Consider the following 27,837-nt stretch of genomic DNA (forward strand, 5'->3'; position numbering starts at 1 on the left):
TGTCTTTCTGCTCAGACAGCAGCAAGAGAAGGGAATCTCTCGGTACATTACAGTAAGTCTGGCAAAATGGGTTCTTGTATTTTGGGGTAGTTATTGGCAATTTAGGTTAAGTAGGTTCCTAATTAGGTTCTTAATTTGAATAAAGGAGATATGGTTGTTGATTACACGAAAAATAAATAAACCCGGGTTTGGTCCTTGAATTTTTTCACAACTGTGTTATGTATTTTCTTGTAATATAAATTTGCAATCTGAAAGCTTGCTTGGCTAAACAGGTTCTAATATTTTTGGGTATTAAAATGGCGAATTTCTGCCAGCAGGTTCTTAAACCACTAGATTCTTACTCACAGTTTTTTACTGTATTACAAGTGTTTTGACACTGAAGGAAGGCCAGACTGGTGTTAAAAGGGTCCCTTTTCAAGTTTATGCAGATAAATGAAATTCAGCCATCTTCTTTCAGAAAACAGCCAAAGAAAGGTGTCTGAAAAACCTGATTAGCCAATAAAAAACAGTAAGTGGTGACAAATAGTCATGGTTAACCTGACTCGCACTTTGGTTATCCTAAAATGCGTTAATTCAGCAGCAGTTTGCTCTGGATAACAATAATTGTATTTAATTGTTATACCCTTCAATAACTCAGAGTTAACCACTGATGAACATTTGCTGTTATTTGCTGTTTATGATTCATTATTTGGGCTCTCCAGACACTTAGCAGAACTCAGGCAGCCCAAACTCTCGCATTTTGAGGAGCTGGTAGGTAGTCGGTGCTAGTAACACTAGCTACAGGTTGACCGTTGAGAACAATATATCATAAGGCTTTGTGTGATATTTGATGCCTATTATTTTTTATTCTTGCAATTCACCTCAATGCAGGAAAAGGCACAAATCAAGCATTAATGAAAATACATAACCTTACCAAGTTTGAAAGTAATTTCATTAAATAGAATAGTCACTAAATTTCACATATTCAAACACTTACTATACTATAACAGACCCATGGCCAGTCCTGTGCATATACACATACAAGATTTAATTTAACTATATACACCTAACAAACTGTAATGTATCGCATGACGTCAAGTGACAGATGTATGTCAAGTTTGCTTATTATGGGTTAATTAAAGTTGAGTTGAGCACACGGCCGTCGTCCACGTTTTCTTTTGTCATCTCTGGACTCATCACCAATACCATTTGGATCAAAATAATGTCCTAATCGCTCTGTGTAGTGTTCCCATGTTTCAGTGTTCTCGTCAAATGTATCTACTCTACCAAACAGTCGCCATTTTTGCTCGTTGTCACCAAATGAAGTGTATTAAGGCCAGAAACGGGAGGAACACCACAACAAACAAAACGTGGATGACGGCCACATGCTCAACTCAATTTTAATTAACCCATAATATGCAAACTCAACATACATCCATCATGTGACGTCATGCAATACATTACACAAACTGGTCTTCAGCTTGGGTATGTTTAAAACATGAAATGGCAAAATGACAAAATATTATTACGGTTAGCCGAAATGGCCCTCTAGTTAGCCTAAAGTGCACTCAGGTAAGCCTGAATATCATTGATTTTCACAGTAGTTAGCTCTCAATAATTGTAAAGGTTAGGGTTAGGACACCTGTATCCCACAAATCCTGTCTGTATCCTTACAGACACCAGTATCTCACATTGACCTTTACGCATAGTACCATTTTGACATTTTGCCATTTTGTTTGTGTTTTCATTAGGACAATTTTGGCTAGATAAAGTCGGAAAAGTCTGGAAATGTAGTGAAAACAGTTCGTCTTGAGTTTAGCAAGTTAAAAATGCACTCTGTTTTCACCAGAAAAAATAAGCAATTATCTCGCCTATATGACTGGAAATTCACACCAAGTTATACTACCTCGCTAGATGGTATAACTTGTCCCAGTAAATGCTGCAGCCAATCACATTATGTGTAGTGACAGACGCCTGCCAAAGAATCTGGTAATAGTATTTACCAGACGCTTGTATCACGGTTCAGTTTGCGAAACAGAACTTTAAGCAGCAGACGAGTTCAACAGTCCTTCTCATTTATCTCAGTTTACCATCCTTAAGGTCCCATTATATTCTCCAGTTCCACGGCCAGGACCTTACCTATGAAACGGCGTCACCCGACGTGCAAAACAAGTTCCTGCATTACAACATTTCATCGCATCTTCCTCTTTTCTGGAGACATAAACCACGTCCTCTAGAAAAAAATGCCTTCTCGATCTCCTACGCATAAATATAGTTAGAATTAATACAAGAGAAGTCATTAAAGGCGTTTCCTCTTTCATACATTTTTGAAAGTTGCGCGCTTTTGTAATTTGAATCTTCTGAGTCAGCGGGTTAAATTCTGGGTTAAATTTCCAGTGAAAACAGATGTCACATTCAACTAGCAAATGTTGGTCTGTAAACAAACACCTAGAAAGAATGTTCAGCTAGTTTATCGGCCTAGTGTAAACACAACCTTTGTGTTTAAAACATGCCCCTTGGGTTGCTATACAACCAAGAAAGGGACACCCTTTTGCAGACTCCAATAGTTATCTCTGGAGACTAAACATTTTGAGGTTTTCAATTCAAAATTAAGTGAACCGCAGTGAACCATGAGAGACCATTTTTACTATAAACCTGAAACATATGAACATATCTTTTCCATATAATGCAAGCCATATTGTATCTTTTGTGGGAATCAGGAACTTAGACTATTACAGCCTTGTTTGCATGTTCAGATTGCTGTTCAAATTATCCAGTGAAGAATTTGTTCTCAACATTAAGGCACAGAAGTCAAAGCAATCTTGAACAACCAGCTCTTGTTGATGACAAATGCTCTGGAGTCCTCTTTATTTAGGTTTCTTGAACTTCCCTCCTGTAGTAGGCTTGGCTTTCTTGGATTTTGATCCTTTTGTATCCTCGCTCTAGAAAAAAGAAATCAGGCAAATTGCAATACAAGCTATTTCCCTGCACAGTGCTAAAAGAAAAATTAATTTCAGTCTACCCACTAATCTTGATTACATCAGTCAAACCTGGAACATTTCATTTCTACTCCTTACGCATTTAAGAAATAAAAAACATGAACTGTGTTTCTATCAAGTTTTATAGAAACACAAGTGGAAGTTTGGTAGAACGAGAAATGCTGTGGGAACACAAGCCAACAGGCAAATGTTTCCACAGCTTTTTTGAGTTCTCCCAAACTTCCATGAGTGTTTCTATTAAACAATTAGGTTATGAGCTAGAGATTTCTTGAGAGCAAATAATCTAATAGTGTTAGTGTAAATCTACTAGTCGTTCAAAACTTTATCTAAATCCTCTTCCCAGACACTTTGAAAACTCTAAGAAGCGGCCATCATTTTGTTAACAAGGGCACACTGCTATGCTACTCACTAACTATCACAGAATAAAAAGTGAGTAGTGTAGCCAATCAGAGAACGGCATTCATGATAGAACATTAGTAGATTTATACTAAAACTTGATAGAAACATGGAAAACATGTCTTCTATTTCTTTTAGTTAATTCCACGTCAAAAAATAAGAAACCAACTTGTTTAATCTGATCATCAAAATGTAAATTCTCTTTGCTCACACCATCATTGTCAACAGCTTGTGCTAGTTCTGTGTTCCCATCAAGTTATAAAAACATGATTTTAAACCAATCAGCACATGTAGTTTCTTTGGGATACGTTCCAAAAGAAAATAGAGAACTTTTGCAGAGTTTTTTAGCTTAACGTTTAACATGGCACATGGCATGAGCATTTGGAATTTTTTTGTCATTTTTTTCCCATGAAATTCCATGTTGCTTTCCAAAAATTTTTATCAAACCTTCTGGGCTTAGTCAACTCCCAGGGCCAACTTTTAATAAAGATGCCTGTTCACTGCTTTGCAACAAAAGGACAATACAACAAAAATGGTTATTCATGCTGATTTGCCATTTCTGCTGTAGTGGTGTTTCCTACTGAAATTGCTTAGCTTTATTCACCTTTCTTGTTGTTTGTTTTAAATTAAATTTCCTAAACTACACTGACAGTATTCAAACACACAATTAACTTATTTCACAGTATACTAGCAAGTAAGTATTCCACTATGCTACTTAGAACCTCCCAAAAATGTACCAGTTACATTTAAGCATTTACCTTTTACTATTTACATAATAATATTAACTGGGTCATGTGTACTAAAGGCATCTGTGGTCGAATGTCAATCAATACCCTCAATCGATACTCAATCAACACTCCATTGACACCTCAGTTGACACTCCACTAACATTTTGGTCGACAGTCGGTCAAGAGTGGACTAATTTTTGATCGATTCATATGAGTCAGTCCACACTCAGCTGACTATTGACCGACTGTTGATCAAGTATTGATAGACTGTTAACTGAGTATCCATCTGGATGTTGATTGAGGTTTTGATCGCGATGTCAATCGAGAGTATCGATCAGAGTATCGATCGACACTCGACTGGCCATGGATGCCTTTAGTACACATGATACAATCAACTTGCTCACCTTTCTTTTACTTGAAGGACTTGGAGAGGGAAGAACTTTGAAAAAGGAATCAAGCCTTCCTTGAGTGGACCCCTGGCGAGCTTTGCTGAGCTTTTTTATTCCTGAGCGTATCCTGTCTTCACTGAAGATAAAGATGCATTTAAATATTACTCTTGCAAAAAAACCTTTATAGATAGCTACATGTAAAATACTGTGCCTCTCAATAACACATGAGCTCAAAAGATGAAACCTAACAAACCAGTATATTTTTTACTGCTGTGAATCATTATTATGGCAACAAACCACAAGCCTTGAAAACAAGAAACAAGCAAAATGGCTAGAAATGTACCAACCACTACCTATATACAAGCATGACCTTTTGAATCTGCTGAAGCGAAATTCTGTTTCCTGGAGGGGATGGTTGACAGCAGCAAAAAATGTGGTCATTGATTGAGTAGCATTGTGTATTGTTGAAGGTGATCTAAATACCCTGATAAAACTTATCTCCCATGCACACCACAAGTCCTGAACTTCGACACTTGTGAAAATATTTGGAGGAAAATAAAAACTATCAACTTACACTGAAAGATATTAACCTCCTACTAACCAAGTGCAAGGGAAGTACTGTGGAATATTGGCCTTTGGTGGTTTTTGCCACTTCCTTAGGCCAATATTATCCAGTACAGCTTGAGCTAGCTAGGTTACTACGTAGTTTATTATATGGCACTTAGGAGTTGAATTTTTCTGGCTTTCAAAAGTAAAAAACACATTACTCATAACCGTTTCCATGGAAACAGTCCGTAAGGCAAAATCCCAACCAAGAAAGAACCAATCTTATCAGAATGCTTGGATTTGCTTCAAGACTATCTTGCCATATAATAAGTATGAATATTTTACCTTTGGATATTATCTGTTGTTCGAGAGTCAGTTTAACACTGCATTTCATGAAAGAGATCATGTCCTTAGGCAAATATCCATGGATATTTTCTTGCTAAAAGGATGTTGTTTGTGCAATGCTCAGACATTTTAACTCACCTGAATCCTTTTTCTTCAACTAGAAATTTAATAAGTTCCTCTTCACTTGGAGCCTCCCACTTGAGCTAAAATGAGGAAGAGTAAACAAAATGCAAGTTAGAGACTGCAAATGAAGCTACATTGTATGTTTATGTTACAATGTTCTTCTGCTTTAGAAGTACTAATAAAAACAAAAACAATATATTAAAAACATGTTAGCACTGATAACAAGAAATACATATTAAGGAGACTGGGTGATTCCAGAAAATAGCCATATCCAAGCACAGACAGTTTTCATATTTTAACCCCCCCCCCCCCCCACCCCGATGCCTTCGGAATTTCAATTGTAAACCCCTGTTGCCCTGGGAATTCCAAAAAGCTGTCTGAGGTATAGGTATGGAGATTTTCTGGAGTCACCCAATGAATAATACAGTTCCTTTGAAAATTCAACGACACAGTAGCTTGTTCATGTCAACATTAACACTGAAAAGTCTTTTGGTGCAATAAAACAACCAAAATTGTTTTCCTTTGTATACCATATTATGAAAAGAAATCTTAAGCAACCCACCTCCACATCTTCATCCTTTTTAACTTCTGGGTTTTTAAACAATTCTCTGGCTTCCTGTATAGATGAGAAGTAGCCAATTTACACCATAAATTGATTGCTTTACAAGATCTTATTTCCATTGACAAAACACTGTACACTTGATGGTCAAGTTTATCAAGATCACTACATTGACAAAACCTGTAGCAGCTCAACAATAAAATTTCCTCTGGATGTTTCCTTGAGTTTGCCCTTAAAAACAAAGTTACTAGTAACACCAAAACAATTACCTGATATGGCCATTCTTCAGGCAGAATATATTTCTGAAAAACATAATTTAGCAATTACTTATATGCATCTGACAGAACACATTTCTGAAACTTGCTGCATAGCAAGTATCCCATACAAACCAGTTTCCAATTTTAGCTGCATGAAAGCTGAGACAAGCAAGAGAACGCTCTGACTTGTCTTAATTTTTGTGTAGCACAGAATGCAGGGATGCTTGCCATGGAGGCTACTCTGAAGCTTTTACGTCTCTTTTCACTGAAAATATTTTTTCCTTTCACATTGTTCCAAGAATAAAAAGCCCTAGAAAAAGGAGGTCACTCGAAAAAACATATCTTTTTTGTCAAGACTAATAAAATCTTGCACTAAGTATAGCCACTCACCAAAGTTTCAACCTCTAAAGTCCAGGTTTTCCTCATGAAATTCGTCTCCAAAGGAGCCCAAAATTTGACATCATTGCAGCCATTTTGAACAGTGCTCAGCAGCCAGGCCGCATTTTCATGACGTCATTCGGTCCAAGGGATTTTGTCCAGAGTTTCTGACAAGCTCTTCAACTACCACTCTAGGATATGCTACTCTTGAGCAGTATTATTTTGAGCCAAATGTGCTCCAAACCGCAAAAATGATAGCAGTGAAGATAGCCAGTGGATAATAGGCTCAAAAAATACATTTTGCTGACCTTGTGAAGGATACCAAGTCAGTTGCAGGTTTTTTGGTATCCTGCCGATTTCAAGTTGGATGGAATGAGGTCACATAAACATGGCCTGGTTGCATAGAACAGTTTCAAAATGGCAGCCTCCAAAGTCAAATTTTGGGCTTCTTTCGAAAAAAATTTCTTCAAGATAGCACTTAAGAGACTGAAACTTCGGTGAGTGGAAAAACCCAATGTTTACTTGCGATAGGTGGAGACAAAAAAGTAAGCTTTTTGGAGTGACATTCTCCTTTAAATCACAACCACTCATTTAGAGGGAGGTTGAAAGAGCCTACATGTATTATGTACATATATTTTTATGTTTTGGAAAAAACCTAGCCAGTGCATTCCTTCAGATAGCTAGCAAAATATGCAAAAAGACTAGCTTTCATGAGCAATGCATCTACCCTGTAGAGACCGGTGTAATGAATTACCTTTGTATCAATATGTTTGACAATTTCTTCAATGGTCTTGTACTCTTTGATAAGATCTATTGCTCTTTTTGGTCCAATACCTGTAGAAAGAACAATATGCTCATTAAACACCTGGCAGATTAAGTCAAAGATTCTTCTTATGGAGTATTTTTAAGTTTTATCAATACCCACAAATGAATCTCTGAGACCTAACATATTTCAACATGGCACAGTTATGTACACAACTTACAATGCAACTAATCTGACCAAGACCACTTAAGCAAATTCTTTGCAATTGACCAGTGGCATTTCAAAAAATAGTTTCTAATCAAAATGACCACAGATCGGTTGTTTTTGTAATGTACACCTTGATTACATCAATAATTTGTTGGAAAACTATTGTTAACCTCCACAATTTTATTCTTTAAACTTGTAGAAAATTTTATAAGGCAGCCTTGGTTACAGTAGTCGCACTGTAAGCAGTTGTGAAAATATACCCTGAAAAAACATCAAGCTTGAACAGGATTAAAACCTATGACCTCTGCAATACTGGCACAGTGCTATGACAAGCGAGTTCTCAAGTAAACTGGGAGTCAATCATGTTGTAAGTTTGTAAGATACCTGCAGACAGTAAAGATGTGCAGGTCAATATATTTACCATCTATTGGTATATTACCAACTCACAAATGATCAGCTCCCAGTTGGCTTGACAACTCAGTTGGTCGAACTCTGCACTAGTATCCCAAAGGTCAAGGGTTCAAATTCTGTTCAAGTCTGAAAAGTCAGACTGAAAAAAAATTAATTAATTTTTTTTTCCAATTGTTGTGAAGATATTTCACATCTGGCACCCTCAGATCATAAGGAATTGAGACACACAAGTTACAACAGCCTTAGAACCTATAAGAAATGGCTTTTAAGGCTTTTAAGTATAACTTGTAAACAATGGTTTCATGTAGAGTGAGCTGTGTCAGACTGAATACTTTCTTTTCTTGTGACCTGAGCTACAAATGAAATACCCTCCTTAACACCCTCCTTCCAAAAAGACCCCTCTCTCTCTAATTAGCCCTCCCCACCAGGAGCCATTTTTTTTAATTAGCACCCCTATTCCAATAAGCACCCCTAATATGACAGTTCGAGACATTCAATTTCACAACAAGCAATACATTGGCACAGAATAAGCCGATAAGAGGAATGAATTTAACATTGAATAAATATTTATGTTTTACTCCTTGATATTCACCTCTGAAAATTATATTAAACCATTAATTGCCTCAAGCTCAGTGAGTCTTGTAGAATATTCCACCCAACTTCAGGCAACTTATTCTCAGGGAGCAGTAGCCAAGATTCACTTTGCCCTCAGTGAATAGTTGTCATAAACAAGTGATCTTTGAACTTTTTTACCATGTCCTTGATGTAGAAAAGAACTGTACCTTTGATAGAGTCACAATAGTCGCAGCCTAACAGAATACAGAGATCAATAAACTGAAAAGGAAAAAAGAAATGGAATGACATAATATTGACATCCACATGTACATCCATCCAAGTGGGAGAAGCCTTCAAAATAATTAAATTTAAAATAACTTTCTGTACTCAGAGTGCAATAAAAATTATTAAAAGTGGAATATTTCGTTCACCTTAACTGAACTTCATCTGCTACAATATTTACTGGCTGATGAAGTTTGGTTGAGCCAAACAAAATATTCTGACTGTTCTCCATAAATTTTAGATGTGGTGTCCAATTGGATCGTAAGGTATCAGGATCATGTGTGTTATTGATAGGCACCAATGACTAAATGGCAACAAACTAGTAACCAAGTCAGCTGATGCTCATCTTGGTCAATGGACAACTGACAAGTTGACTGATTACTATCTAAGTATAGATGTGTTAAGCCAGTATAGATGTGTATAGAGAGGGTAAGTTTCTAAAGAAACTGTGGTGCTGCGTCGGTGGGGAGTATAACAAGATAATTTGGTTTTATCAACTGGGTTGATAATGTGAATTGGCCACCATATAAAGATTCAAAAGCTGACGTTTCGAGTGTTAGTCTTTCGTTGGAGCGGCTTCACTCCGATGAAGGGCTAACTCTCAAAACATCAGCTTTTGAATCTCTTTATGGTGGCCAATTCACATAATCAACCCAGTTGATAACAGCAAATTATAGACATACATGTATAGATGTGTTAGCCAGTGGAATAATCTGCCCATAGTTCACGTGAGCTAATTATCGAATGGTAAAAGTCAGTCCATGCATGTATCCTTGTTACATAAGTGAAAAAATAATGATGATCGTGTTCCATGACAACTGTAGGAGAGTTAATTACAATATCAATCTTCATCTCTGACAGGGTTACTGCAGACAATGTTAATGGTGTGAGATACATGTTGAACTAACATAAGGTCTGTTTTGGGGAAATATTAGTTGAGTTGTTTTGCTTTGCAAGTTTACGGACAGAACCTGCTGAGAACAGACGTTTGAAAGAGGAAAAAGACCAATATCCCCCAATGCTGACCAAGCAAGTTAGTTCAGTGATGTTCTTTTTTACAATGGCTGTACTTAAGACTCCACTAATAAATTGATACATCCCTGCAATCAATCCACAGTAAACACGCACACTAAAGGTAACAATTTATTTTCGTTTTTTAGGGCGCTTTTATGAACGTTTAACCAAAATTGTTGGCCAAATGTGAAGGAAAGAAAATTTCTACTTAACACACTGTTTTCTTTTGTGAAAAGTACAGTTCTGCAGCCTACTGAAACTAATTAATGAGTGGTTCATCTTAACCGGCTGTTTTGCAAAATTTGAACCACTGAGATCCCAACAAAATTTACCTTTTTCTTGTGGACTAGTTTGCCATATAAAGTTTTTTTATGTACACTAAAAAGAGAAAGGTGAGCTCTACATGCTCCCAGCACATCACATATGATTTTACAACAGACGACACAGCACTTACCTCATCATGTGAAAGCTCTAGTTCAGCAAGAATCCTGTCCAAATAAAATTCCCTTATTGGCATTTTCCTGTTAAGTAAAAATAAATCTGTTAGTTCTGAGTAAGAGGTGATTTATCCAGACAATATCGCTTTTTGATGATTTACTTTATTCTCAATACCTACCTGCTCATAAATGTATTGGTATTGTAATGAGAACTTAGATTACGATCACTCCTGGTAGTTAAAGAGTTAAATGTGATGTATGCAGCAACTACCAGCTTAGTCATTTTCATGGAAATAGCATTGGACTGTGTTAAGATCAACATAAGCCTGTAAAACCTTTCAGCAGTAAAACCAACATAGCAGAAACAACAGAGGAAACCTTTGTGTGATACAAACCTGGCTTCACTAAAGGTGAGGTGTCTTAGAAGAACACTTGAGCCAAATGTCAGGGCATCCATGTCTTCTGTCCCTGTTGCATAAACCTGCAATTGTGAAAATTTATGATGGAACAGTCATGTACTTTGTCAACTGAACTGGTAGACGAAGTCCATTATTTAACATTCATAACATTTTGAACCTGCATTTTTCAAGGACTGATTTTAAAATCAAGAAACAATTCTGCCTGTTGTGACTGATGCAGCAGGACAATACATTACACATATATACATTTGTATTCCCTATTAAAGGGGAAAGGCATGAAGATGAAACTAAATACAAAAGATTAAGTTGACATACTTTTCCTGCTTTAACCAAGGCTGCACACTGTGCTTCTGCTTCACAGGGCGCCTAATAACAAGATAAAAAAGCTAATATCGGTATACCATAAAATCTGATAAAAGCCCTGGGGCCCATTTCTCAAAGGTCCCGAAAAGTTTTTGCACCCGAAAAGCTGTAGCAAAATCTCAAACCTTATCACTTCAAAGCTGTTTTATGCACACATTCTTAATATAAACAGAGCTTCTCTTCATACAAGAAGTTTCAGGCATATACACCTCTCTGTCTTTAAATACAGATTAACTAAAAATGGCTTTACGGGCCTGAAAAGTTTCTGGGGTTTTCGAGAAACGGGGCCCTAGACTACAGAGATAATTTGGGGTTGTGGAGGGGGAGGGGAGGAGGGGGGGGGGAGAGGGACAGCAAAATGAGCTTGTTATTGTTACATGTCACGCGTCACGCGGGTTACATTTACCCATAACCCCCTTTGGTGTTATATTTACCCATAACACCCTTTGGTGTTATTGCTCAATTACCATGTGCTCAACAGGGATCAGCCATCTTGATGAACATTAAATAATTCATATACGTTCATGAAATGTGTGAGGATTTCCTGAACCTTATTACATGGTGTCAGAAGTGAAGAACCCAAGGCTTCAACGATTCAGCCTGGTCTCTCGTGACTGATTGCATTCAGACTCGTTCTATAAACGCTTCGAACTCTCCGTCTCTCTTCTATCGATCGACTCAACGCGGTTTCGACTCTTTTCCGATCTTACTGATCTACTCGTCTCGTTTTGGGACTCTCCTCCCCTCCGACATCATGGGTAAAGATCGACCTGCGTTTGACGCCAGCTCAGAGGATCGTCGTCGAGCCTTCAAATTCTTCATTGCAAACTTCAGGGATTATTGCATCATGGAAGACTACATCAACCCCGCCAAAGATGTGGACAGCGACGACTACTGGATACAAGCGAAACGGCCTAAAGTTATGGCGGCTCTTCGACGAGCTTTCCCTCAGGCCGAATGGGATGTACTTACCACAACCATCGACTCCCAAATCGCCGATGAAGATAAACAACATCCTGCCAAATGGTTAGCTAAACTCTCCAACCACTATCTTGGCAAGGAACCCATCATCCAATGCACTCATAACTTTCTCCGCATCTTAAAACAGGACCCCAGGATGAGTATTCAACAGTGGCACACTGCAGTGCGACTGGAGTACCACAAATGTAACTTTCCTTCAGCAGTCAACGACAGGCTACAGAGAGACATTTTTGTAATTGGACTAAATGACACCTTCAAGCATTTTCGCAGCGACCTAATCTCACGGGAGAACCTGGCTTGTCTAACCTTTGAACAGGTCATCAATAAGGCTCGGGACTTTGAGGCTGGCCTCAAAACTAAATCAGCTATCACTAAACAACAGCTTGAGGAATCAGTCCACCAGCTCACACCCAGCGTGTCAAACGAGGACACAACTGATACAGCACACAAGGTCACACCCAATGCCATCAAGTCCAGAACTCCTCGCCGTCCCTTCAAACAACATGGTCTCCCTGCTTCACAGTCTCATGCCTCTCCTACCTGCTTGTGGTGCGGTCGCACACCACACGCTGCTTGTCGTGATTGCCCAGCAGCTAATGATACTTGCCATCGTTGCGGCAAAAGGGGCCACTGGCAACAAGTTTGCCGAGCATCTGCTGCTAATACAGTGCACCAGGCAGACACAGGCTTTCAGTCAAGCACCGCTTATGTCATCACTCATGACATAGCGCAGGTTCAGTCTGCACCCAAGGAAATCTTTGTGGATCTGGATCTTAGCCCAACTCCCTCGCCAACAACAACTCGCCGCATCCGATTTCAAGTGGACTCTGGGTGCTCATGTAACACCATACACGTTACAGATCTACAGAAAATGCCTCCTGTAAAAGTTGAACCTTCCAATGTTTGTCTCCTTGACTACTCCAAATCCATCATCCCAACTGGAGGTCAAACCACATTGCACTGTACTCGCCAAGGCAAAATCTATGATGTACTGGTTCAAGTTATAACAGCACAAAGCTACTATCACCCCTACTGGGTCTGGCTGATAGTACTCGCATGGGTATCCTGAATTATGATGTGGACACTGTCAATCAACTCCATGTCACCTCCACACCTTCTTTACCTCCTCTTGGTGAGTTGACTTTTGATTCTATTAAAGTTAACTACCGTATTTACCCGTGTATTAGTCGATCCCGTGTATAAGTCGACCCCCAATTTTTGAGGCCAAAAACTAGATTTTCTTAATTTCCAGGTAAGAATTTCTTGGAAAACTTATCTTGTATTTCTTAAAATTATCTTTCAGCTACCACAGATATGTAAACAAATCACAGCATGTTTCAATGCGCAGTTTTAAAGCTTATTATGGCACGTATACGAGCGTTTTACCCAGTTTAGCAACACATGTGCATGCTGACTTTTCGATGATAATTTTTGTAAAATGCTCACAAAAATCAAACGTAAGGATTTCAAACAAGCCTTTTTAAGTGCGAAGAGATTAAAAGTGGCTTTATAAGACAGGCAAAACACCAAAGAAGCTCACGACTTTCAAAACGACGCCATAAACAAAGTGCAAAGCGTGTGTTGGGAACTTGGTAGTCAAGCCTTGAAATCGGTCAAGTACTGGTACAGAAGTCCTCGCACTCGTATCCTGCCAGGTTACCAAGCAGAGAAGTTCCAAGCGCGAAAGATATTTTCTCCGAGTGGCTTTACTACAGCTTTATTTAAAGGAAAAATATTGGTTCTTTATGACAAAATTGAGCCAGTGAGTGTCTACAAGATCCAGGTTAAAATTTAACGAATAAATGTTGATGCATTTTAACTTGAAGCTCTGATATGGAGAGACAGATCGCTAAGCGAACGTACGTTGTAAACTGTGCTGCCGTTTATCACATGTTTGTTAACATTGAAAGACAATTATTATGCTAATTATTTGACTGGCGCTTGGATCTCAAGTTTTCACCCATGTATAAGTCGAGGGCGAATTTTTGGACTGATTTTTAGGTCTTGAAAGGTCGACTTATACACGGGAAAATACGGTATCCCCATCTATTTGAGGGGCTGGGTGAACTGGGAGAACCTTACTCACTGACACTTGATCCTACTATTAAGCCCATCCAAGCTGCGCCCCATCGCTACGCTGCACCAAAGCTACCCATCATTAAAGAGGCACTGGACAAACTGATCGACACAGGTCAACTAGTTAGAGTGAATGAACCTACACCCTGGATATCAAACATGGTGGTACGTGAACGCCCACCATCAGCAACTAAGCCCGCCAAAGTTCGCATTTGTTTAGACCCTTCCCAGACCATAAACAAAGCTATTCTCAGACCAGTATACCCCATCCCCACTCTGGAGGAGAACCTTCATCGCTTTCATCAGGCTAAGATTTTCTCAACTTTTGACATTAAAGATGCTTTTCAAACAATTAAGTTGACAGAGGAGTCCTCTAAGTTGACTACTATGCACACACCCTGGGGACGTTACCGCTGGACTCGACTTCCCTTTGGCATCAGTTCAGCTCCTGAGGAATTCCAGCGTCGCATTCATGATGTTCTCTGTGGTTTGGGTGTTGTCAACATTGCCGATGACATCATCGTCATAGGTCGGGGCACATCGCTAAAAGAGGCCACACATGATCATGACCGCACAGTAATTGAGCTCCTAGACCACCTCTCTCAGCATCACCTAAAGCTCAATCCAGACAAAGTCAAGTTAAAGACCTGCTCTGCGCCCTTCATGGGTCACACCCTCACACCTGAAGGACTAAAGCCCAGTAATGAGATTGCCAATGCAGTCCTGAACATGCCTCAACCTCAGGACAAAGCAGCCACACGGCGTTTCCTGGGCACAATTACTTATTTATCAAAGTTCTGCCCCCGCCTCAGTGAGGTGGTACGTCCTCTCCGTGATCTCACTCACATTGATCAGAAGTTCCTGTGGGCTGACCAACACACAGAAGCTCTCCGACAAGCGAAGGAGTTAGTGTCTCAAGCTCCATGTCTCCGTTACTTTGACGTCAAAGCCCCAGTGGTACTTCAAGTTGATGCCTCGGAATATGGCCTTGGTGCAGCACTTCTTCAACCAGCCACTTGTTCTTTAAACTCCTCCGATACCTTGTGGCAACCGGTAGCCTACAGCTCAAGTTCTCTCAGCCAAACAGAACAACGATATGCTCAAATTGAAAAGGAAACTCTAGCCATCGTTCATGCATTCCACAAGTTTGACCAACTTCTCTTTGGCAAATCGGATGTGGTCGTACATAATGATCACAAGCCTCTGGAGACCATCTTCAAGCGCCCTCTAGCTTCCGCTCCACGCCGTCTTCAAAGCATGATGCTTACTCTTCAACGCTACACATTCTGCGTTGAGTACCACAAGGGGTCAACACTCCACATCGCTGACACTCTCTCTCGAGCCCCTCTACCCACCACCACTCACAAACAAGTGCATCACGAAGTGGTCTATCGAGTTGAATTTGAAACAGACACCCCTCAACTTTCTGCATTTCAAGATGCCACACTTCAAGAGCTAAGAACAGCAGTCATGACAGACCCTGAACAAATTGCCCTGCAATCTCTCATTAAGGCTGGCTGGCCCAATGACAAAGCCGCGGTTCCTGAACTAGCACGCCCATACTGGGCCATCCGTCATGAACTCACCTCACATGATGGGCTCCTGTTTAAACAAGATCGCGTCATTGTCCCCTCTTCTGTTCGTCCGACCATACTCCACAAGCTGCACGCTGCTCACCGTGGCTCCGAGTTCACCATTCGACATGCTCGGAGTTGTGTCTTCTGGCCAGGGATCAACAGTCAGGTTTCAGACATGTGCCAGAATTGTGTCATTTGTGCACAATATAAACAACAACACCCTCAGGAACCGCTCCAACCTTACCCTGTACCCACCTTACCTTGGCAACTGGTGTCACAAGACTTATTTGAGCTCAATGGCATACCATATCTGGTAACAGTTGATCACTACAGCGACTTTTATGAAATTGACCGCCTCTCATCTATTCAATCAACAGCTGTAGTGCAAGCCACCAAGCAACACTTTGGCCGACATGGAATTCCACACACTTTGCTAACGGATAATGGAGCTCAATACACCTCAGACTTGTTCAAAGAATTTGCCCAAACATACAAGTTCAATCACATCACGTCATCTCCATACTGGTCGCAATCCAATGGTCGTGCTGAAGCAGCTGTGAAGTCTGCCAAACATATTCTCTGCACAGCTAAAGATGTAGACTTGGCTCTCTTGTCAGTACGCAACACTCCCCCTGCTGGTCACACCTTCTCTCCGGCTCAGCGACTGTTTGGCCGGGCTCTCCACAGCAATTTGCCTCAGCCATCAGTTACATTGGAACCATCCAAGCTTCAATGCGACACAGTAGTAACCGATCATTTGCATCGCAAATTACAGCAAAAGCAAGCCTACGACAAACATGCAGGACAACTCCTACCAGACTTTCCACCCGGAAGCTATGTCTATGCTAAACCTCGCCCTAATTCACCTTCAAAGGCATGGATCTCTGGACAGATCATTGGCTCTGCTGGCCCTAGATCTTACGTTATCAAAACTGGCTCCAGACAAATTAGGCGAAACCGTGTTCAAGTGCAACTGGCACCTCCCTCAAGTGCCAATGCCTCACAACATCAGACTAATACCACTCCACTCCTTCCTGACAAGCTTCGACCCAGCCCGTTAAACCCACGTCCATCATATGTTCCATCCGCAGTTTTCACAGCATCACCGAATGATGCTCGTCCATCTCCTATGCCTTCAAATGCCACTCCCTCGACACCAACGGTTCCACCTGAGCCAGGTTCTGAAGCGCCTTCATCACTCTGTCCCGTCACCCCACCGCCTGCATCCCCCTCTCCAATTCCCCGCGCTTCTCCTGTGTCACCCAGTCCACCAGCACCTCAAACAGTTACTCGTAGTGGTCGAGCCATTCGACGACCTGCCCGTTATGCTGACTGAGCATTGACAAAGAATTTTCATTGCAGGTGAAGAACACTACCCATTGCTGTAAGCGTGGGTGTTACTGTCAGTGGAACTGGATGCTGCTGTCAAGTGGGAGAAGGCCTTGAACATTAATGACCCTTTATGATCAGACCATTTGGAACTGTCTTAGACATTAATGACATTTTAATTTTTGTTTATTGTTTTCCTTTATTTCCTTGTTCCTGTTATCGTTATTGTTATGGTTGTTAGCATTCTGGTGATCAGAAAGCAACCTTGATTTCAAAAAAAAAAAAAAAGAGAAGAAAGCATGTTACATGTCACACGTCACGCGGGTTACATTTACCCATAACCCCCTTTGGTGTTATATTTACCCATAACACCCTTTGGTGTTATTGCTCAATTACCATGTGCTCAACAGGGATCAGCCATCTTGATGAACATTAAATAATTCACATACGTTCATGAAATGTGTGAGGATTTCCTGAACCTTATTACATTATCAGGAGGCTTATTATTATTCCAAAACATGGGGTTGACATTGAGAATGGATGGCGCAACTGCAAATGAACACCCTTTCCATTGATACCATAGTAATCGTATCAAACAAGTGCCTGATCATTGGGGAACAAAATATGATTATTACCATGGTAACTTCCAATGTCAAGAAAATGATCATAAATTGTTCTCCAGTGTTTTGGCCGACTGACTGACCAACCAAGCGACCGTCTGAGGTAAGGGACTTAAGAAAATGTGACCCAGATCACAATTACCCGGTAGAAACCATCGGGATTATAGGACCAAGGGAAAATTCTGGTTGGGATGGTAGGATTGAAGAACCCTGTTGGGGATGTTCCTCAGAGGGTTATAATCAAAGACATTTTATTCAAAGGAGTTTTGGGTCTGATATTTATGGTGCTTCTGTGCGTGACAGCTTTATTTTTAAGGCAGCGGGCCGGATTATAGAAGTTTTACTCGAAAATTTCATAGCACAACTACGTCATTTACATTGTACCCAACGGTTGTTAGCGCTGTGCACGCGCATCTGGACTAGGTCTGTTCCATGTGCTCGCCATTGATTCAAGTTGTCGTATATTAAGAATGGCTGACTGTTAGGATCGAGAAACGCCGGTCAACGACCCATTTGGCAAATCGCTCATATTTTGCCCCAAGATACCCTTAGGTGACCTAATTCTAAAAATCATATTATAAGGTTCCAGCGAAATTTTACTTTTCAGAAATTCGCGAAAATTTGAAAGCGCGGTCAAAGTGCGGTTTTTCGTGTAATAAAATGACCGAAATATGGTGCGAGGACGAAGCGCTGCTAAAGTCTTAAAATAAATTAAATTGACTTCAAACTTCACACAAATATGGAACAACCACTTTAATTTGTTCCTCGTTTTAGACTAATCTCAGATATGTTGATATAGTGGTTTTCCAAACCATTTTAAAGACACCTATGAAGCGTGTGAAAAATAACGGCAAAATATAGGTCATGTTTAACAGCATAAAAGTGCATCTGGTATCTCACTTTCCCATTATTTTACTTTACAGCCTTAAAATATCATTATTAGACATATACCATGCCAAGTTTCATGCTCGAACTCGCAGTATTTCCCTTTGAGAAAAACGAAAATCTATGTCAATGTGTTGGGCGTAAATGACACAACAATTGTACACGAACAAGAGACAAATCAACTTCAATAGCCAAAGTAAAAGGCTATCATTAATCAATTCAATCAATTAAGCAATTCACTGCTAGCAGTAGAAATATAATGTCCTCATAATGTCCAATACATAAAAACTGTTTTTAGACGTTTTCGATCTTTGTTTAATTTCCTGTCCGCCGTCATGTCTAGTTTGTCATCGCGTGTATTTCCTTAATGTAAACAACACTGTGAATGGTTCTCATAACAAACGCACAGAGGTTTCCTGGAACCTCGATGTTTTCGATTCACCAAAACGTTTTAAGTTCGTTAAGACACAATAATGAGTCGACTTGGAATGCTGTTTAGCATTAAGGACGTTAAAGGACTGTAAATTAATCGAGTTGAAATATCTTGAAGCAAATCAAAATCGCGCCCTTATTCTAATTGCTAAACAGCCGATCTCCGTTGAAGTTCAAGAAGTTGAGAGGTTAATTCGGCAATGTATCACCGGTACAACAACAAAATCAAACCGAGGTCATCAAAAGTGTAAGTTTAAAAGTGTAGTGGCAAGTTCGAAATAAATTTCGCCTATATAAAGTGGAAACAAGGAGTGAAACGGTCTGACCCGAAACAAATAAACGAAATATTAATACGACTAATTTAATCCGAAAATGTTACAGAAAACATACCTAAAAGCCGTCGATTCCCCTCAATACCACTCCACTCCACTCCTTAAAGAGACCAAGCTTTCTGCTGTAAGAATCAGGGGCCTCATGAATCTGTTTTTATTATATCGGCAACCATGCTGCGTGGCTGATATTCGAGACTCAGTAAAAGTTGTCACACAACCGTACGAGCAGCCCAGTCACGCTTTCACTGCTTTCGCGCAATGTTCAACATTTCGCAATTACAAGTTTAAAGTAGTGACAGTAGATTGAAATGCGCTTTTTAAAGCTGTCCTATCCAGGAGCAATTATTTCTTGTTCTTGAATGGCTTTTAGTTGTAGCTACAGTCGGGGAGGGGGTGGGGTACTCACAGAAATTTCGAGTATCTGTATGCCGTGGAAGATTAAGTGGTCTCAAGCTCTTAACGCCAACACTGAAACACCAGATGATTCTCGAAGTATCACAGGGATCACTAAGCTAAATAATTTTGAGTTTAGCTTCGCTGAGTCAGATACCTGTTGGTGCGCGTATTGCATTGACCGTGGACAGGTGGAAAAACAGTTAAACCGGAAAAGCCTGTTGCACATTGTAATTCAGCGTTGTCCAACATGCAATCGGTCTGGTTTTAATGCTAATCATATTTGATAGAATCTCAAGTTTTCTTTCAACACACTCACGTACTGGGGTGGTGACATACTACTAGATGGGCGTGGCCGGGAGCCACAAGTCAAGTCAGTCAACTCGTAAAGCTCAACCGAGAAGAGTGATAGTGAACCACTGGTGGAAGGACTGCAGATTGTCCCTACGCCTTACCCTAATAGGCCTCTGTGTTATTCTAATGAACTGATGCTGTCACAATGATACTATTTAGCTTTATGAACATGCTAATGGTCAGGGGTTTCTTTTGCAATTTAGTCAGACATTGCTCTTTGTTTATTTCTGCTGGAAGCCTTGTTCTCTGAAGGAGACTTCAGGTCATTTTGTAAAGAGGTACGAACACTGCGACCTCAACATCAGTGCCAGTATCAACGGGTGTGACCGAGGAAGCGTCTGCTGATATTTCCATGGATAGTAACCATGCACGACAGGGTGTATTAATGCCTTCAAGGCAGCTGCATTCGTGTCTTTCATAGGCTGTCTACTTTAGAGAGGCACTTGTCACTGGAGAAATGTACTCAGTCCCTGGAAAGACATTCCCTTATGGACTTAGCCAAAATGTGCTACAAACCCTGCTTAACTCAAAGCCACAGTAGGTCACCAAGAAGTCCTTGTTGCTTTAAAAGGGGGTTGGGCTCTCAGGGCAGTCAATGACAGGCAGCAATCGTATCTTATGGCAAAATCCTGCGTTGGTCAAACGACAGGCCGAAAGCTTGACGCCGAAATGGTGGCGCGGGAGATGCGCAGAGCCTGGGACCCTTATAATATTCGTCTTTTTCAGGTGCTAGTTTTTCTCTCACAAAGTGACGCTCTGCGCCAAAGTGATCCTGATGAGATGCATGTTCAGGCATCTGAAGAGGAGAGCAATTTTAGTCAGGTAAAGGAAATTGTAGAAATAGTTCAGCTCCAGCATCCTTTGGCATACGACCAGCAAGACCCCTGTGCCTTGGCGATAGAGGGTGGCCTAAAGAACCTGAAACTGCCTATGCTACGGTGCGGATGCGAAGACATGGGATTACATATACCTCTCCCATTCGTGCGCGGAATAGCTCCGTACTCTCGCCGGGGGGGGGAGGATCGTCAAATTTTTATAGAGAGGGAGAGGGAGTAGAGGAGAGAGATCCTTTAGAGGAAAAACTAACGGCCGAATCGTCTCAACCTCGTTCCCAGCGAATTTGGGAACAAGAGGGTGGTAAGATGATCTAAAGTACTTTTTTCCGACACTGCGCGCAGGCGCAGCGCAACAGTGCCTTAACAAACTAATCGCTCTAGAACATCTGAAAACATAGATCTCGCGAACAGCTTACTTTCCTTAAAATAGTTTTTCACAAAGAACTACTTATTAATGACTCTTTTATACTGCAAAAGAAAACCTTTACCATTAGCATGTTCATAAAGCTAAACAGTATCATTGTAACAACATCAGTTCATTAGAATAACACAGAGGCCTATTAGGGTAAGGCGTAGGGACAATCTGCAGTCCTTCCACCAGTGGTTCACTATCACTCTTCTCGGTTGAGCTTTACGAGTTGACTGACTTGACTCGTGGCTCCCGGCCACGCCCATCTAGTAGTATGTCACCACCCCAGTATGTGAGTATGTGTCGAAAGAAAACTTGAGATTCTATCAAATATGATTAGCATTACAACCAGACCGATTGCGTGTTGGACAACGCTGAATTACAATGTGCAACAGGCTTTTCCGGTTTAACTGTTTTTTCACCTGTCCACGGTCAATGCAATACGCGCGCCAACAGGTAACTGACTCAGCGGAGCTAAACTCAAAATTATTTAGCTTAGTGATCCCTGTGATACTTCCAGAATCATCTGGTGTTTCAGTGTTGGCGTTAAGAACTAGAGACCACTTAATCTTCCACGGCATACAGATACTCGAAATTTCCGTGAGTAACCCCCCCCCTCCTCCCCGACTGTAGCTACAACTAAAAGCCATTCAAGAACAAGAAATAATTGCTCCTGGATAGGACAGCTTTAAAAAGCGCATTTCAATCTACTGTCACTACTTTAAACTTGAAATTGCGAAATGTTGAACATTTGCGCGAAAGTAGTGAAAGTGTGACTGGGCTGCTCGTACGGTTGTGTGACAACTTTTACTGAGTCTCGAATATCAGCCACGCAGCATGGTTGCCGATATAATAAAAACAGATTCATGAGGCCCCTGATTCTTACAGCAGAAAGCTTGGCGTCTTTAAGGCAATGTGGAGTGGTATTGAGGGGAATCGACGGCTTTTAGGTATGTTTTCTGTAACATTTTCAGATTAAATTAGTCGTATTAATATTTCGTTTATTTGTTTCGGGTCAGACCGTTTCACTTCTTGTTTCCAATTCATGTAGGCGAAATTTGCTTCGAACTTGCCACTACACTTTTAAACTTACACTTTTGATGACCTCGGTTTGATTTTGTTGTTGTACCGGTGATACATTGCCGAATTAACCTCTCGACTTCTTGAACTTGAACAGAGATCGGCTGTTTAGCAATTAGAATAAGGGTGCGATTTTGATTTGCTTCAAGATATTTCAACTCGATTAATTTACAGTCCTTTGACGTCCTTAATGCTAAACAGCATTCCAAGTTGACCCATTATTGTGTCTTAACGAACTTAAAGCGTTTTGGTGAATCGAAAACATCGAGGTTCCAGGAAACTTCTGTGCGTTTGTTATGAGAACCATTCACAGTGTTTACAATAAGAAATACACGCGATGACAAACTAGACATGACGGCGGACAGAAAATTAAACAAAGTTAAAGCGCTATGTTTTGATCGAAAACGTCTAAAAACAGTTTTTATGTAGTGGACATTATGAGGACATTATGTTTCTACTGATAGCAGTGAATTGCTTAATTGATTGAATTGATTGATTAATGATAGCCTTTTACTTTCGCTTTTGAAATTGATTTGTCTATTGTTCGTGTATAATTGTTGTGTTGTTTGCGCCCAACACATTGACATAGATTTTCGTTTTTCTCAAAGGGAAATACTGCAAGTTCGAGCATGAAACTTGGCATGGTATATGTTTAATAATGATATTTTAAGGCTGTAAAGTAAAATAATCGGAAAGTGAGATACCAGATGCACTTTTATGCTGTTAAACATGACCTATATTTTGCCGTTATTTTTCACACGCTTCATAGGTGTCTTTAAAATGGTTTGGAAAACCACTATATCAACATATCTGAGATTAGTCTAAAACGAGGAATAAATTAGAGTGGTTGTTCCACATTTGTGTGAAGTTTGAAGTCAATTTAATTTATTTTAAGACTTTAGCAGCGCTTCGTCCTCGCACCATATTTTGGTCATTTTATTACACGAAAAACCGCACTTTGACCGCGCTTTCAAATTTTCGCGAATTTCTGAAAAATAAAAATTCGCTGGAACCTTATAATATGATTTTTAGAATTAGGTCACCTAAGGATATCTTTGGGCAAAATATGAGCGATTTGCCAAATGGGTCGTTGACCGGCGTTTCTCGATCCTAACAGTCAGCCATTCTTAAACCTTCGAGTCAACACAGTGTTCTCTCTTTATTGGCGTGGTGGCATCTGTCATATCTCTACATACTGATACATTCACTCACCTCAATGTATGGAATTCCCATGAGCTTAAGTAATTTTTTGCAGTCAGCATTATGCTCTGGAGTAACTTTGACCTACAACAAGATGGTTTAAACAACTGAGATTTCATTTCCAATTCATTTTAATTGATGAAGTTTTCACTATAGTGCATCGAGAATGTTGTGTACATCAAACGCAGACTAGATGTGTGCCTAACCATAACGATTTTACTTCACAAGAAGGTAGGGAAGGTATCCAAGATCCCATTTCACGCCTGCTTTTTAACAAAATTCATGTCTCATGATAACTTTTAATAGTCTAGGATTTATTCACAATGTACGAAATGGTCGAATCAGTTTCGTTAGAAGCTACTTTCCATGTGTCACACAGTAATGTTTGCCCTCATTGTGCATCTGCATGAAGTGGGAAAAATAACTTGCCCTTAAAAATTTAATGCTAAGAGAAGCAAAAATGTAATGCTATGAGGAACTAAATTCTACACTATTTGTCAAAAACAATTCAGGACATATACATGTATATCCAAGGTTAATGCATACCAATCTGCGAGAAAATTTCTCCATGCTTTCTGCATCACCTGTCAGCAACAGAATAACAAGGCCTTGCGGTCAATGACATTGTAATAATCAACATGAACAAGGATCTTACTCTTAAGTGTGGTAAAGTGTGTTAAATAAATAATGAATGTCAGTATTTCTGCTAAACTGTACATTCACAGCAATCCAGTAAAAAAACTGTGTGAGTTAAGTAAGAGTTTTTCATCTATTTTTTTTCCTTTTTCAGCATCATGGACGAAAAAAATTTTCACTGCTTAAACTCTTACAAGTAGACCACCATTGCTGTGATTTGCTGTCCAAATTCAAAGACAAATTGTGTACTAAAATTTTTTAAAATAACGACAAACAAGGAAGAGGGTTGTAAAATTCCCTGTCATAAAAGAGAGAAACCATACCCTGCTACCACAGTTGCTTCAATCTTTTCTAGATAAGTCAGGAAAGAGGAAGGAGACTGTGCTAGCATAGTAGAGAAACAAAAGCACCACTAATTATAATCATCAAGAAATCTGGTTTTATGTCATAAATTAATTTCTCCACTCACTCACCAGTTTCCTCAGCTTGAGCCAGTCCTTTCTGTGCCTCTTCACGTCTCTCTCTTCTCTTTGCCAGCTGAACACAAAGGAAAACAGAACAAAAGAACAGTTTAATGTTGTGAGATACTCTGGGTTGCTGGGAGGTATTCTTGTATTTACATCCTAAGGCTGTAAAATAGCTCTGCAGTAAAATTTATTTTAGGACTTGTTCCATTGCAAGTGGTGTAATTTATAATATTGTGTAACAAGTATTGTAAGTAATGTAAGGACCCGAATTGTTAATAGCGTATATAGCTATTAGTATTGTAAATAGTGTGAACGACAGCTAAAATGTTAAAAAAAGGACTTTTTCCATCTGCAGTTCTTATCACTCCACTCACAGAGGAACAGAATCTCCATCCAGAGTTCAAGGATGTTGTTCACTGTCTGGTGTGATCTTGTTTCATTAGCAAGGTTAATACCAAAGCTTGAATTTATAAATTTTATTCTCAAATTCAATGATAAATCTTCATCAAGTTTAAACACAGGAAATAATATCCATTATCATAAATAGATGTCTGGCCTTAATTCCATGGCATATATCTTAAGTCTACAATTTGATAATATATGAAACATTCAAAACAGTTTTTCATCCCATTTCTAAACACTTTGATTTTGAATCTTGTCACAAAATGTGTGCTGCATGGCTTGTTTTCAACTGTCTTCTTAGCATTTGGAACTACAATGAAATACAGTCTTCCATGCTCTCATGTCTGATTTATTTTGTATAAGCCACTGCTTACCTCTCCAGATTTCATGTGAGGTGGTTTGCCATCGAAAACATACCTGTAGAGTTGGATAGTAATATCCAGAACATCAAATTATGTGTAAGTTTAGATACAGCAAAGTGTCAGCAAGGTATCAGAGCGGTGTTGGGGAAGTATTGAACTAAAATCTATACATACATACATCTCAACCAAGATATTACCTGGCTATTGACCAATTGTCAACTGACTATCAACTGAGTGTCAATTGATTATTAATTGACTGAGTGCTGATTGACTATCAACCAACTGTAAACTGACTCTTGACCGATGATATATCAACGGACATATTGGTTGAGAGAACCTACAGTAAACATGATCGTTTAAGTCTGCATCAGGTTAAAGGGTCCGATACGGTTACGGCTTATCCTGGTTTCTGTAGCATCCAGAGACTCGGAGCATTTTGACTCCTCCCTAGCTAGGATCCTGATTCATTTCTGGATTATCCCCAACAATTCACTTATACCCATTCAAATACCTGGGTGGAGGAAAGCCCAAGATTGCAATGTAGTGATGAACCTGGGAGACGCAACAGAGTCTGTTAAGTCTCTGTCTTCCCTCATGTGTACTTACACTGGTTTGATTCCATTTTCTACCATCCTGATAGTTCGATAAAACATACCCATCAAATGACTGAAAAAACAATTAAACAAGACATCAATCAATTGATAACTCTTAGTTAATGATAATTTACTTTGAAAGGACTGTCAAATGTTGATTGATATAGTCAGTAGAAGTGACTTTGTATTTTACTAAATGTGAATTAAAGGCAGAGGGTCTCAAAATATCAAAACTTCTAAGGAGACTAAACTGAAATTTTCAGAGTGATTAACACCCAACTCAAAAAAAGGCCCAAATAGGGAGAGTTTACTGACATCTTTTGGAGCAAAATGTGACATACATTTAAATTTTCACATAGTTTTGAAACCTTATTAAAAGTTTGAGCGCTTTTGAAGAATTTTCACGTAATTCAAGTACTTTTCAAAACAACTATCAAAATTTTAAGGGTTTTCTTATACGGTATGTATTATGTTTGACTTTGATCACAAAATCCCTTTTCACAAATGACCCCTCCATTATTCCCCCAGCCCTTCCAAACATGATCCCCTCCCCCCAAAAAAACTCCCTAGGTTAAACAGAAAGGCAAGGCTTACATTTGGAGGTTTATACCAACTGAACCAACCACACATTAACATGTATGTACTTGTATGTGACGTTTCACTCCCAAAGTACATTAAGATCTAGTGGTGTGTTTACCTTGTGATTTCTCCAGCTTCATTGGTCAGTTGACTACCATCAGACCTTACTGCTATGAGAAACTGATAAATACTCATTGAAGCATCAATTGCAATTTTCCTTCCTGAAACAGAATTAGACGTCTGATATAATACAGAGTTATTCTAAAAGAGCACAAGACTGAGGGTAAGAAAGAGTATCTTTAGGAGCTATATGAGTGGCCTATTCCCTTCATGAGATGCGCCTGCAGGGAATCATGGTAGTTGTATTCATCATCTTGGACTGGATATCTGTGTTGATGAATAAAACTACCATGATTCCCTGCAGGCACAACTCATAGAGGGAATAGACCATTGATAAATTATTTTTTTGATATGAAGTATTAATCTTTTACCATCTCCAAGGGATATAACTCATGGTAGGACACATATGTAGTTTGCTTTTATTTACTGCCATTTGCTTGCGGATAGCATTTATACACTGTGTTTGCTAGTGGTTGGCATTTATTTACTGCTGTTTGCTTGTGGTTAACATTTAAGGGGTGAAGGGGAAGGCGACTGACATGAATTATATGCCATCTCCAAGGTAAAAGTAGAATCCTCGGTATAATTCTTTCCTCGTATGACAACCACATCACTCCAATACGTTCACTAAAAATCTCTTGGGCGTTCTAGATCGACGAGAATTAAGCTTAAGTTTAAATCATTTTAAAACTTAACAACTCGTCCCGTTCAAGTTGACAGATGAAATCTGCTCGTTTCAACTTCAAGTCTATTTGCTACAAATGGCCGTCAATCAAACACTCACTTACCAAAATAGTTCTTAATCTCGTTCTCCTTCGATCCTGAAGGTGCATGATCGCCGATCACTTTGGAAAGACCGTGAATTCCCATTCTGTTGACTCTGTTCCGCTGTCGAACGCTCACACTCAAGGAAACCAAACTTCGTATAAAGCGCGCGAAAATCATCTCCTCAAAAGAGACTGGGAATGATAATAGTCCGCGGGTTTTTGATCAGCGGTTCAACATTTTGTGTAATGCGCTTACG

General features: G+C 39.7%; 1 protein-coding gene across 2 annotated transcripts; it reads right to left on the minus strand.

The window, feature by feature from the left end:
- Positions 1-822: 822 nt before the first annotated feature.
- Positions 823-27,784, minus strand: LOC145499345 (flap endonuclease 1-like). 2 transcript variants are annotated; one of them, XM_081478853.1, is made up of 17 exons: positions 27,602-27,784; positions 26,812-26,914; positions 26,128-26,187; positions 25,534-25,576; positions 24,764-24,827; positions 24,201-24,238; positions 23,667-23,738; positions 11,103-11,153; positions 10,764-10,849; positions 10,386-10,452; positions 8,863-8,914; positions 7,454-7,533; positions 6,334-6,366; positions 6,068-6,121; positions 5,521-5,585; positions 4,507-4,627; positions 823-2,921 (listed from the first exon to the last, which is right to left on the minus strand). In XM_081478853.1, the coding sequence occupies exons 1-17, from the start codon at positions 27,756-27,758 to the stop codon at positions 2,847-2,849; spliced, it is 1,221 nt and encodes a 406-aa protein (XP_081334979.1). In that variant the 5' UTR covers positions 27,759-27,784; the 3' UTR covers positions 823-2,846. The 2 variants fall into 2 exon arrangements, with proteins under 2 accessions (XP_081334979.1, XP_081334978.1); XM_081478852.1 differs by having other exon boundaries at positions 823-4,627.
- Positions 27,785-27,837: the final 53 nt, after the last annotated feature.

Source organism: Orbicella franksi, chromosome 10 (genome assembly GCF_964199315.1).
Source record: "Orbicella franksi chromosome 10, jaOrbFran1.1, whole genome shotgun sequence".
Taxonomy (NCBI): Eukaryota; Metazoa; Cnidaria; class Anthozoa; order Scleractinia; family Merulinidae; genus Orbicella; species Orbicella franksi.